The following is a 13850-nucleotide window of genomic DNA, read 5'->3' on the forward strand; positions in this document are numbered from 1 at the left end:
TCTCTCTCCCTCTCTCTTTCTCATATTTCTATCGCTCTAGCTCCCCTGCCATTCCTACCCTCTTCACCCTCTCTCTTTTTCTTTCTGTCTATATTCCTCTCTTCTCCCCCTCGTCCCCCCTCTCTCTCTCTCTCATATTTCTCTCTATCTCCCCTGCCACCCCTTACCCCTCTCTCTTGGGCATGAGATGGAAGCATGCCCCCCCCCCCCCCCCCCCCTAATACTGATGACTCATGGGCTAATGGGTGAAAATGGCTCCTTTCATTTTTTATTTACTCCTACAGCTCTCAGCTGGTCCCAGGTCAGCACAGACCAAATTAGGTTCTCACAGCACATGGTTTTAAGTGCTTATTACCAATCTGCCATAATTTTCCCCTCCCCTGGACTCTAACAGTATGTAAGAGGATGTTTTTGAGCCATTCGACCATGAATCAGTGGGAGCCTTTGAGAGGAGGATATAATTTGAGATCATAAAGAGAGAATGATCAGTTTGATCATTTACATAAACAACTATTAAAGCAATATCCAAATGATTTGAGAAGTGCTTGATCTCAGTAAGAATACATTATCAATATATTAATTTATCCTTTATTTCATTTACCACATTAGTGCTAATTTAACTTTGAACACAGATGTGACTCATATGGCAGCTGATTATAATAAACAGACAGGCCGAGCAGCAGTCTGTTAGTCTGTTGGTGTTTTCGATAGGGAGGTTTACCTGGAAGATGGACATGCTGATCTGACCAATTTAAAGTGTGTCTCGTCCATATAAGGATAATTATGGGGGTGGATTGATGTGTGTTCATCTGCGCATAATTATACACTGATTTGACTCCGGTTCAGATTCATGAGGAGAATGGGTGTACGTTAAAAACTCTGACAAAAGGCTTCCATACAAAAATGGTGGGATTATGCATACACATTGTTCTGTGGCAAGTTGTCCACAAAGACACACACACCCACACACACACACACACACACACACACACACACACACACACACACACACACACACACACACACACACACACACACACACACACACACACACACACACACACACACACACACTTTGTAGTGTTGTGGTATTATAGCACTCTATACTCTTATTAGTAGTGTTGTGGTATTATAGCACTCTATACTCTTATTAGTAGTGTTGTGGTATTATAGCACTCTATACTCTTATTAGTAGTGTTGTGGTATTATAGCACTCTATACTCTTATTAGTAGTGTTGTGGTATTATAGCACTCTATACTCTTATTAGTAGTGTTGTGGTATTATAGCACTCTATACTCTTATTAGTAGTGTTGTGGTATTTCTTCCCTGTTCCCAGATCAGCGAGTGGACGGCCTGAGATGTGTGCTGGTCCCCAGAGACCTGACGCACCAGTTCCTGCTACTGGCGGACAGCAACACGGCGCGGGGGATCGAGACATGTGGGGTGCTCTGCGGGAAACTGGTAAATCTGAGCCTAATCCCTATTGTCCATCACAATCCTAATCTTAATCCAGGTGTTCAGTCATGGCATATCCATCCACAGTCAGTTTGTCTCCGCACGAAGGATACATTCTTCTGGCCACGGCAGATGCCAAGGTCTGTCATTTCGAATCATACTCATAATCAGGGGTCTTCAACGTTTTTCAGGCCAGGGACCCCAAAACTGATGGCGAGATGGTTCTCTTGTTTTAGGAGCTGAGTTCAGTGTGTATAGTGAGGATGTGGTTTACAATATAGAGTTCTTTATGCCACACCCTTAAGCTCTCTCAGGTTGTCTTACTGAAGTGCTCAGCCTGAGGGAAAGATAAAGGTGGCCTCTGTCTTTTATGGCGTTATCAACGGTTAATGTTCAAAGTCCAACAGGGCATAGTTTTCCTGTTTGTCCTCTTCTGACACTGTTGTAGCAATGCCAGTGTGTGTGTTTGTGTCTGTGTGTGTGTGTGGTTGTGGTTGTGGTTGTGGTTGTGTTTGTGTGTGTGTGTGTGTTTGTGTCTGTGTGTGTGTGTGGTTGTGGTTGTGTTTGTGTGTGTGTGTGTGTGTGTGTGTGTGTGTGTGTGTGTGTGTGTGTGTGTGTGTGTGTGTGTGTGTGTGTGTGTGTGTGTGTGGTTGTGCGTTTGACCCTAATGGTGTGTGGGTGTGTCTTCGAAGAGCCTGAACTAGATTAAGGATGGTAATGGTAGCAAAGGGCGTGGATAGTCTGGATAGTGGGATCCCATTCCCCTCAGGTCTAATCCTCCATTGTGTTACTCCATTTTCAAATGGTGTGGCATGTCTTGAAATGACAAGTCTCTGTTCATTCCGTTTCTTTCTATCTAATCCTCCATACATCTCCAATGGTCCATTCAATGGCACTCTCCCCCAGGTGTTAACAGTCAGTAGAATGTGTCTATATGGTAAATGGATTCCTTTGTTTGCAATATACCATGAGATATGTATTATGTAAACAGTGCCTGAAGGGTGTTTAGCCAGACTTTCACTTGTTTTGTGAAACAAGACCTTGTGCATTAGATGCGGGGAAGTGAAAAGAGTAGTGCTGTTGACAGAAAGAGGAACTCTAAGATGACCTCTTCCTGCCAACCATGGCGGCACTATAAACCTCAGTGTAATGAATTGAGGTAATCTTTTTTTTTTCTATGGAAATGGGTTTCATATTGTGGGGAATACAGACCATGGTGTGTATGTGTTTGTGTTTGTGTGTGTGTTTGTGTGCTTGTGTGTATAGAGATTAGGAACTAATAAACGGGTGTATACTCCCAACAGACTCACAACGAGTTTGTGCTGACCCACGTGATCGTCCCTAAGCAGTCAGCCGGGCCGGACTACTGTGACATGGAGAACGTGGAGGAACTCTTCAGCTACCAGGACCGCCACAGCCTGCTTACACTTGGCTGGATTCATGTAGGTGATACACACACACACACACACACACACACACACACACACACACACACACACACACACACACATACACACGCACACACGCACACACACACACACACACTCACACACACACACACACACACACACCAGTGAAACACCAACGTATACACACACACATACACACACCAGTGAAACATCAGTGAATCACCAACGTACTGTATACACACATGCGCACACACACTCACATGTGAACAGTCACTCACATTCCCCACACGGTCACACCTCATAAGTACACAGTCACTCACATACACCCACACATTCTCGCTGAAAACTCCCTTTTATGTACTGGTTTCTCTGGGTTGCTTCTCCTTTAATATTAAGTTTTATATCCAATTTTTTGTTCAGTTTTAATTTTAATTTGTTCTTTTATTGCCTTTTTTATTGTTTTGGTGGTTTTAGTCTGTTCTTTTATCCATTTTCTATTCTATTTATATTTATTATATTAGGATAACAATTTTTTATATCCTTTATATTTTATATGTTCTATATGTTTTTAGTCTATTTATTATTTTTAATCTCAAATTCTATTCTAATGATTTGACACACTAACCCACCCCCTTCCCTACACACACATACACACACACACACACACACACACACACACACACACACACACACACACACACACACACACACACACACACACACACACACACACACACACACACACACTTTGCACATAATGCCTGCATAATATCCCCATTCATCCACCTCCTCACCTCCAAGCCCTCTTGTTCCGTCTCAGGTGTGTGAGAGAGGCTAATGACTCAACTGTCAGGATCTGTAAGGAAAGACTCACAGACAGTCATGAGTTGAACACCACTGTTGTAGAAAATCACACCCAGATGCTCTCAAGATCATGTTTCAGCACTCAGCACTTTTTCATTATCAGAACACCGTCATGGACATTGTCTGCTTAAGTATAGAGTTGAATGGTATCCATAGCAACAACCATCAAGCACCCTGTGTACCCTAGCTAAAGTAGGAGCTATGAACATGCTAGACCAGTGGCAGTGATCCAGTATCTAAAGTATCTGTAGTATTTCTATGGGTCAGAGGTTAGCCTAGCACTGCTGTACCAACATGCCTCTTGAACACACAGGCCTCCTTGGCACTGCCTCCAGAGTGTGTGTATGTGATTGTGAGGGTAAGGCACTGCCCCCAGAGTGTGTGTTTGTGACTGTGAGGGTAAGGCACTGCCTCCAGAGTGTGTGTTTGTGATTGTGAGGGTAAGGCACTGCCTCCAGAGTGTGTGTTTGTGATTGTGAGGGTAAGGCACTGCCTCCAGAGTGTGTGTATGTGATTGTGAGGCTAAGGCACTGCCTCCAGAGTGTGTGTATGTGATTGTGAGGGTAAGGCACTGCCTCCAGAGTGTGTGCATGTGATTGTGAGGCTCCGGTCTCTGTGTATTGTTTGGAGGTGATGCCGAGCCGAACTGATGTAACTGGAGCAGGGTGCTGAAAAGTGCTGCAGTGTCAGATAGGGTGAGAAGCCAGAGCCTGCCAAGGTGACCTCATCAGCCACCAGTCCCCCCCCCCCCCACACACACACACACACAGACACCTCTCTCACTCACAGACTTATTATTTGCATAATCATAGTCAGCAGGGACTTCTAAAAACAGACGTTTATCATGGAAAACACAATTAGCAGCAGGCAACTCATGCTGTTTCAGGTCTAGCCCAGGTCAGGCCCTCACGTGGCCTGGATCTGGTAGAGGCCCTGCAGTTTGCTGCTGTCTATCAGGTTTCCCATAGTTCATGGCTGATGGAACTGTTATTTTGAAATAGGTGTGTGTGTGTGTGTCTGTGTGTGTGTGTGTGTGTCTGTGTGTGTGTGTGTGTGTGTGTGTGTGTGTGTGTGTGTGTGTGTTGTGTGTGTGTGTGTGTGTGTGTGTGCGCGCACTTGTGAGGGTGTTATTTGTTTCTGCCCATATGCCAGTGTGTGTCTCACACACCTCCTGTGTGCTTGGTTTTCAGACCCACCCGACGCAGACGGCGTTCTTGTCCAGCGTTGACCTGCACACTCACTGCTCCTACCAGCTCATGCTGCCAGAAGCCATCGCCATTGTCTGTGCTCCAAAGCACAATGAGTGAGTTTCTGTGTGTGAGAGAGAAAGAGAGAGAGAGAGAGAGAGGAAGTGTGTGTGTGTGTGTGTGTGTGTGTGTGTGTGTGTGTCTGTGCGTCGGCGTGTGAGTGAGAAAAAGAGAGAGTGGCTGTGGGTGTCAGATTGTGTGAGCATGTGTTTCTTGTGTTTGTGTGTGTGTGTGTGTGTGTGTGTGTGTGCGTGTGTGTGTGTGTGTGTGTGTGTGTGTGTGTGTGTGTGTGTGTGTAAGTAAGTAAGTAAGTAAGTAAGACTTTATTTATATAGCACATTTCGTACAAGATTTGCAATTCAAAGTGCTTTACATAAAATCAATAAAAGCAAGCAGCAGGAGCAGTACATGGAGTAAAAGATAAATACAAAATGATCAACATCGTATCAGAACCTGGTGTTCTGATAGGCTTACTAACATCATGATAAAATAAATAAAAAACCCTTAAAACAGTTTAAAAGAGAAATAGTAAAAATAGTGCAAGTTACAGAGAAATAAATAGTGCCAGATAAAATTAATAAAATGCTTTGGTAAAAAGAAAGGTTTTAAGCTGCTTTTTAAAGGTGTCTAGCGTGTTTGCTTCTCTAATATTAATGGGTAATGTTTCCATAATTTTGGGGCGTAGTTGACAAAGGCTGTGTCACCAATCTTCTTATGACTGCTTCTGGTGACCTGTAACAGACCTGTATCTGATGATCGCAGTGTTCTAGCTGGTGTGTAGTTAGTAAGAGAGTTAGCAATGTAGCTAGGGCCTTGTCCATTTAGAGCTTTGTATGTGAGGAGGAGGACCTTAAAGTCAATTCTAAAGGTAACAGGAAGCCAGTGTAAAGTAGCTAGGACAGGACTAATGTGTTCTCTCCTTTTAGTTTTGGTTAATAGTCTAGCTGCAGAGTTTTGAATGAGCTGGAGTCTTTCAGTTGTTTTCTTGTGAAGACCAGCGAAAAGTGAATTACAGTAGTCTAGCCGGCTCGATATGAAAGCATGGATAAGCTTCTCGGCATCATTTTGGTTTATGAATGGTCGTACCTTTGCTATGTTCCTGAGGTGAAAGAAAGCTGTTTTGGTCACTTTGTTAATGTGGGAGTTGAAATTCAAATCTGAGTCCAGGATGACACCGAGACTTATCACCTCAGGTTTAATCCACCGGGTTAAACCTCCTAGATTCTTGATTAGCATCTCTCTTTTTAATTTGGGGCCGATAAGTAGGACTTCAGTTTTGTCCTCATTTAGTTTTAGAAAGTTATTGTTCATCCATTTGTTTATTGCCAATAAACAGTTGGTAATGGAGTTTATGGCCTTCGCATCATTAGGTTCAGCGGAAATATACAGTTGGGTGTCATCCGCGTAGCTATGAAAATCTATACTGTATTCTCTGATGATGTCACTGAGTGGTAACATATAAAGAGAAAAGAGTAATGGACCTAAACAGCTCCCTTGTGCAACCCCATAGCAGCTTTCATGTTTCTCTGACATATGGTCTCCTAGACTAACGCAAAACTTCCTTCCTCTAATATATGTTTTGATCCAGTTCAATACACAGTCTGAGAACCCAATAAGATTTTCAAGTCTATTGATTAGGATGTCGTGATCAATGGTATCAAATGCTGCACTAAGATCTAATAGGATAAGGATAGAAACTTTATTTGCATCAGAGTTTTGTCTGAGGTCGCTAATTATTTTGGTGAGAGCGGTTTCTGTACTGTGATATTTTCTGAAACCTGACTGAAAGACTTCCAATATGTTATTTTGTTCCAGAAAGGAATTTATTTGGACTAATACTATCTTTTCAAGGACTTTACTAATAAAGGGAAGATTTGATATCGGTCTATAGTTTGCTAGTGTACTGGTATCCAATTTGGGTTTCTTTAATAGGGGCTTTACAACAGCTGTTTTGAAGGCATCTGGGAAAACGCCAGTTCTCAGGGATGTGTTTATGATGTCAAGGACCGGACCTGAGACACTATCAAACACTCGCTTAAAGAATGCAGTGGGAATAGGATCAATATCTGAGGTTGTAGATTTACATTCAATGATGATTTTGGAGAGTTCACTTAGTGTGATACATGTAAAACTGCTCATGGTTAAGTTGCAAGATCTATGGATGTCAATTTCACCTCCAGTAGTAGTGATACTAGATCTGATCGATGTTATTTTGTTCTTGAAGAACTGAGCAAACTCTTCGCATTTAGCTGCTGAGGATAGTGGGGGGGCAGGGACAGTGTTTAGCAGCCGGTCAATGGTGGAGAACAGAACTCTGGAATTTCTGGCATTTTCTGTAATAATGTAGGAAAAATAACCTTTCCTTGCTAGACGGATGGTTTTGTTATAGGTAGTTAGTGCATCTTTGTAGATACCGTGGTGGATAGTGGTCTTTGTTTTTCTCCATTTTCTCTCTGCTATGCGACATTTTCTTTTTATTTCACTAACATTTTTATTTTTTAGCCATGGGGAGGTCCTACTTGTAAACTTCTTTTTAGTTTTAAGTGGGGCTACAGAGTCTAACACAGATGATAATGCATCATTTAGGTTTTCTACCATTTCATTTAGAGAGCAGTCATGACTAGTTGGCTCATATAGAGCAATCTGCTCAGAAAATCTCTCCGTAGCTTCATTGTCTAGATCAGTGGTTCTCAACCGGGGGTACGTGAAGGTAGTCCAGTGGGTACGTGAGATTTTTTAAAGATATATTTAAAATTAGCCTCCAAAATAGTTATTATACGGCTCTTCAGAATGTTCCAAAAGTTCTGTTGATTTGTATCCATATGTGGGTTAAATGTCTACGTTCACAGGTTTGTAATTTCTTGATATTCACTGCTGCGAAAAGTTTATGACCGCTGCCATTGGCAACAGGTTTTTTGCTTCTAATTCACATCTTTCATTCATTCCGCAAGTAGTGACGTAACGGAAGGTCATTGAAACTTCAAGTCAGAAGGTGGGTTGGTACGCATTTGTGTGAAATTTTTTTTTTGTCTTAGCGGAAATCACGAAATGGCAACAAACTCTTTAAAAATAGGTATTCTGGAGGAATGTCTTCTATCGTTTTGGCAAGTAACTGTATAATAAGCGCATTTTTTTCCGCGAAAACATGGGACCTGAACACACACAACTCCTGCTGCACACAGAAGTGCGTTGGCTCTCTCTCGAGGGAGAATACTCAAACGGCTGTTGGAATTACGATCTGAAGTACACACCTTTCTGATCGAGCACAGATCTCCCCACGCCACACAGTTGTAAATATGTGCTATCCCTGCAGATATATTCAGCAAACTGAACAAACTGAATATATCTGCAGGGAAAGGACACCAGCATTTTAAAACTGTATGACAAGGTGGGAGGCTTCCTGAAGAAAGCAGAGCTGTGGAGAAGAGCCTCTGCACAGGGGAATATTACCTGCTTTCCTCAGATGGATGATTTTCTCTCTAGTGAGGATGTGGACAGAGCTCCAGTCAAGTTGGACATCGTGGGACATTTGACCAATTTGGTTAAAACATTTAATTTTGAATGTCCTACTTTCCTGATATGGAGGATAAGTCTACACAGCTGGATTGGGTGAAAACCCCATTTCTCTTGTCCGAAGCATGTGGAAGTAAGCTACCTGTCACTAATCTGGAAACACTCCTGGAAGTGTCATCTGACCGTGGCCTCCAGATGAAGTTTGCCACATCCACACTCACACAGGAGCACCCTGACCTGGGAGAGAGCGTTTTGGAGCAGCTACTACCCTTTGCCTCCACATATTTATGTGAGGCCTCTTTCTCTGCAATGACTGTGATCAAAACAAAGCAGAGAAACAGACTGTGCAGAAGAGCTTGATCACAGCAGTTGCCTCCCTGCCACCAAGACTGACAAAGATTTTCAGTGAAGCACAAGCACAAGTTTCTTACTAAAATGTAATTGCAAACACACTCAGTTCAATGCAACAATGTTCAATCTTCAGTGTTGACAGTTTAATAAATCAGACAATGATGGCATAGCGCTGTGTATTACATAGTTTTTTCAATCAAAAATGCTTTGCGCTGGTTAGTGGGTACTTGTCTCAAAAAATATTTCACAGGGGGTACATCACTGAAAAAAGGTTGAGAACCACTGGTCTAGATGTCTTTTATGGACTAAGAATTATTTTGTGGTTTTTGGTAAGATGATTTCCACATCAAAAAGTATACAATGATGGTCAGAGAGCGATAGATCAGTTATTGAAATATTATTGATGTTTAATCCAGTTGTTATTACTAGATCTAGTGTGTTTCCGTGCTGGTGTGTTGGATCCGTTATGTGCTGAGTTAGATCGAAACTGGTGAGGAGATTTAAAAGCTCAATAGTTCTTTGGTCTGCTTTTTTATTAACGTAGATGTTAAGGTCTCCATCCAGGACTATTTTGTCATATCTGGTGACACATAGTGATAATAGTTCAGAGAATTCTTGTATGAATATTGGTGAGTGCTTGGGTGGCCGATATATAATAACAAACAGTACTGATTCAGTTTTGAGCTCTATAGCAAGATATTCAATTGATGTAAATTCACCTAGCTCAGTAATTTTGAACAACAGTTTAGATGAGAAAATAGCTGCGACTCCTCCACCTCTTTTTGATTTCCTAGAAACTTGGTGGAAGCTGTAATCAGGCGGACACGCTTCTATCAAAGTTGCTGTTGCCGTGTCATCGTTTAGCCAAGTTTCTGTTAGACAGGTACAATCTAAGATGTTTTCTTTAATCAGATCGTTGACCAGAAAGGTTTTGTTATTTAGCGATCTGACATTTAGAAGGGCCAGTTTAATCTGTGGGGTATTAACAGGTAAAACTGGGGGAGATATAGGAAGAACATGGATAGTTTTCAACCTTCTAGGACGAGTTTCGGGTTTATAACCATGCATTTTACCATGCCATTTGCTGTTTATGATGACCGGTATGTTTGATGAAATAGCATGGTGGCTGTCCTATTGTTGTTTTTCGGGCTGACAGTCCATATTACTGAGTTCATGGGCCTTCACAGCTTCCCCCACAAGGTGGTTTATACCTTGGGGTGGTGGAGGTCTGTGCAGGGCCCGTGTCCTTGGAGGAGGCTGTTTGAATGTTCTGTTCTGTTCCATGGAAGGAGGTTTGGGGTGTGTCAGTCTTAGGCACAGCAGGAATAGGGAGTGAGGCTTGATTATGGCTGTTTGAGGTCGTCAAGAGCGCGTGGCTGATGTTTGCTGTAAGTAATCTAGACCCTCTACGGTTTGGGTGGAGTCCATCGGCTTGAAAACGGTCTGCACAATTCCAAAAAACATTGAAATTGTCAATAAATCTCCGGGTGTGTGCAAGACAGACAGATGCCAGCCATGTGTTGAAAGATAGGAGTCGACTGAAGATTTCATTTCCTCTGCGAAAACATGCAATCGGTCCACTGATAGACACATCTTGATGTTTGTTTAGAGTGTTCAGTAGCTGGGTGAAATGTTTTTGAAGTATCACGCTGCCAGTTTTTTTGTGCAGGATATCAAATGAGCCAGTGTGGATGATAATCTTTGCATTGTTTGGTTTATTCTTGAGGATTGTTTGTATCTCTGACGACAGTTCCTCGACTGATGTGTTGCTAAGGCAAAGATTTTCTGTCCTTGCAAGTTTGACATGTTCTGTCATGGCATCTCCAACCAAGATAGTGGCCATCTGTGGCGTCGTGTTTGCATTCCACACAATTGCTTTATCAGTAGTTATGGGGCCAGTTCTTGGGTTGTTTGGGTAAACAGTATTAGCTACAAGGCTAGTGCTAGCAGCGTTAGCTCCTCTGAGTGCTAATGGCCTGTGGGAAGCCTCGGCAGTAGTGCTAGTGGTGTTAGCATACCTTAGTCTTCGGCGATCTTGTGGTAGTGGTTGAGTAGCGCCCCAAGTAGTCTGAGAGGGGCTTAGGGTGAAATGGGGGACTCCCGAGTGCAGCAGATGAGGACCCTCATGATGTGTAGGGGATCCGGGCCCTTTATGCTTGTTAGCAGCACGGATAGCACTCCTGTGCCTTTTGGCCTTGGGTGTGGAGAATTGCTCCCCTTGGAGAGTTTCCAGTGGTGAAAAACTATTTGTGAGCGCAACAGGAGGAGAGGTGATGCGGAAAGAGTTTCTGCCTCGCTTTTTTCGCTTCTTATCCTGGGTGCTAGTCCATTTTTCGTTGGAGGTAGAAGCGGCGCTTGGCCTCTTTGGATTTGTGCCAAGAGCAGGCCATGGCTCATCAGATAGTGACAAGTCCAGGTGAGAGCAAGGTTTGTCGGCGAGGTTTGGCTGATCAGCAATCCCGTCCAGAAATCGCTCACCATCATAGATCTGGTACAGGACAGAAACCCGAGTCTCCAACTCCGTGATCTTCTTTTTCAAGTTGAGACAGCTTACACAGTCTGGAGAGTCTTCGAGTGTCATGGGGCTGAGTGGCTAAGCTAAGCTAGGTTAACTGAAGCTATGCTAGGCTACGCTCCGAAGGGGTGTAGGAAAGAATTTAAGTTCCAGGGAGGCACCGTATGAGCCGAGGAAATAGCTTGATAGTGGATAGAGCAGTAAGGCAGTATCTAAGTAGCATTAATGTAACATTAATGTAACATTAATGTGAAAAAAGCAAGCGATAGCAGGCAAGAAGCAGGAGCAGCAGTGAGGAGCTGCTTCCAGGAGGAGTGTCAGGTGTGTGTGTGTGTGTGTGTGTGTGTGTGTGCATATGTTTGTGTTCGTATGTGTGTGTGTGTGTGAGTGTGCTTGGTATTTTCATTCCCTTCATTTTGCATTCTCACTATGGAAATCAGTCAGGCTCTTTCACATGGTTTTGTTCAGTAGCCATATTGTCAGCCCCTGGCCTATCTCCTTAGGGGACTCGCCATTGTCTGTGACAAGTGGTCGCTGAGGAGCCTGGGAGATTGAGTTCTCTGAGTGGACCGGATGGGATTATGCCTATTCGACTGGACCTCCGCAATGCTGCTGCTGTAGGCTACGCCTACCTGGGCAGTGAACCAAAACTGCTCCACTCAACCAGACCAGTCGAATATAAAATGGCCTCCGTGTTGCACGCCAGCCTGAGAACATAGATCTCCTGAAACTTAGCTTTCAGTGACTGCAGAGAGGGGGAGGGATAGGGGGAGAGGGTTTCGACTTTTAATGCACTGGGTGGTTTAGGAGAGTGGTGTAGTCACCGTGCAGCATAATCGTGCAGAATATGGCTATTGTATGAGGCTCATGTCAGAGGCTAAATGGAGGCCTGCTAAGCTTACTGTCATTACCAGCTATTGTGAGTGTGCTGAAGGAAGGGTTTAATGCATGTGTGGTTTGTGGTGTGATTGTGTGATAAGTGTGTGTGTGTGTGTGTGTGTGTGTGTGTGTGTGTGTGTGTGTGTGTGTGTGTGTGTGTGTGTGTGTGTATTTCTATGTTTTTTTGTGTATGGTATTGGTTTATGTTTGAGCTGTGTTTTATTCTTGCGTGGGTAGGGTGATTGTGTGATGTGGAACATGTGTGCTAGTGTGTAATATCATGTAATGAGATGTGTTTTGTGTGTGTGTGTGTGTGTGTGTGTGTGTGTGTGTGTGTGTGTGTGTGTGTGTGTGTGTGTGTGCACGTGTGTGTGTGCACGTGTGTGTGTGTGTTTCAGCACAGGAGTGTTTAGACTCACCAGCTCGGGGATGGGGGAGGTGGCTGGCTGCAGACTGAAGGGCTTTCATCCGCATTCAAAGGAGCCACCTCTATTCACTGTAAGTCACACACTGCGTGTGTTTGTGTGTGTGTGTGTGTGTGTGTGTGTGTTTGTGTGCACTGATGCAAATTCAGCTGGAAGAGTAGCATAACTGTGTTTTATTTCACATAGACGTTTCTCACATAGTTTCTGAGACCCTATACGCCTATAAGAGACTGGCACTAAGCATATACTAGGCAGGAAGTTGGGTTATCTGGGGTTGGTTTAAGTTCTCATGGTACCTTATTTGTCTCGGGAGATAGAAAGAAAGAAGGAAAGGAAGAAAGAAAGGAAGAAAAAAATGAATATATAGTACATATACTTAGTGTATTCTATTTTGTGAGCTCATCATTTTGCTGTAGTTTAGACATGTGATAAAGCTGAAAGCGTAACCCTGGAGACCATTTGGTGACATTACCTCATTCTCTGCAGATCTGCAAACACGTTGTTGTGAAGGACTCAAAGACAATGGTACTAGACCTCAGGTGACAGGGGAACTGGGGACGAGAAACTCGCCACGCAGTGAACGTGACCGCAAGCTCTTTTTTTCAGAAGCCCGCCGGTCCACTTTTTATCTCTGTTTACATGAAGGCTTTTGTATTTATTTATTTTGAACTGAAGTACTGTGGATTCGCTTTTTTTTATTTCTTTGCCATCCTGAATGTTACAGAGAAGTTTTGATGATGATGTTCTAACTGTGTTGTTGTTTTATTTTATATTATTTGGTTTTATCTTTGGGGTCTTTAAAGGCTGAGGTACACTTCTGCGGCCGCAGCTTTGTGCATAGATACGGACGTGCGCATTGGTGTGTCCCAAGTATACTCATGTATGTGTTCTTGCTGACAAGTAGACACGGACAGGCTGAGTGAATGTGCACTATGACCTTAATGTACTGGGTGCATGGGAACTACTGCACGCTCAGTGTTGCACATGCCCAGTCAATAGGGACTCAACATGTTGCTGCAGCACAGACAGTCCGTACGGATTGGGCGTACGACGGAATGTGCGTCATCCGTACCGTGCCGATACTGTACGCACACCATGTCCGCAGAAGTACACCAAACGCTTAACTCCTTACTATGCTTTGAAAGGGTTTGCTACTATGAGCTGAGACAGGGTACATTGACTAGACGGAAC

At 43.4% G+C, this 13850-nt stretch overlaps 1 protein-coding gene across 1 annotated transcript in view; it reads left to right on the forward strand.

Moving 5' to 3' along the window:
• The window catches only part of stambpl1 (STAM binding protein-like 1), a gene marked incomplete at both ends in the record, with an annotated part of 20645 nt that extends 7443 nt beyond the window's left edge, over positions 1–13202 (forward strand). Inside the window, 5 exons of the mRNA XM_080834490.1 lie at positions 1338–1462; positions 2761–2898; positions 4920–5032; positions 12633–12732; positions 13146–13202. Coding sequence (XP_080690616.1) covers positions 1338–1462; positions 2761–2898; positions 4920–5032; positions 12633–12732; positions 13146–13202 — 533 coding nt within the window. The remainder of the gene's footprint in view (positions 1–1337; positions 1463–2760; positions 2899–4919; positions 5033–12632; positions 12733–13145) is intronic.
• Positions 13203–13850: the final 648 nt, after the last annotated feature.

This window comes from Sprattus sprattus (genome assembly GCF_963457725.1).
Source record: "Sprattus sprattus genome assembly, chromosome: 3".
NCBI classification, from domain to species: domain Eukaryota; kingdom Metazoa; phylum Chordata; class Actinopteri; order Clupeiformes; family Clupeidae; genus Sprattus; species Sprattus sprattus.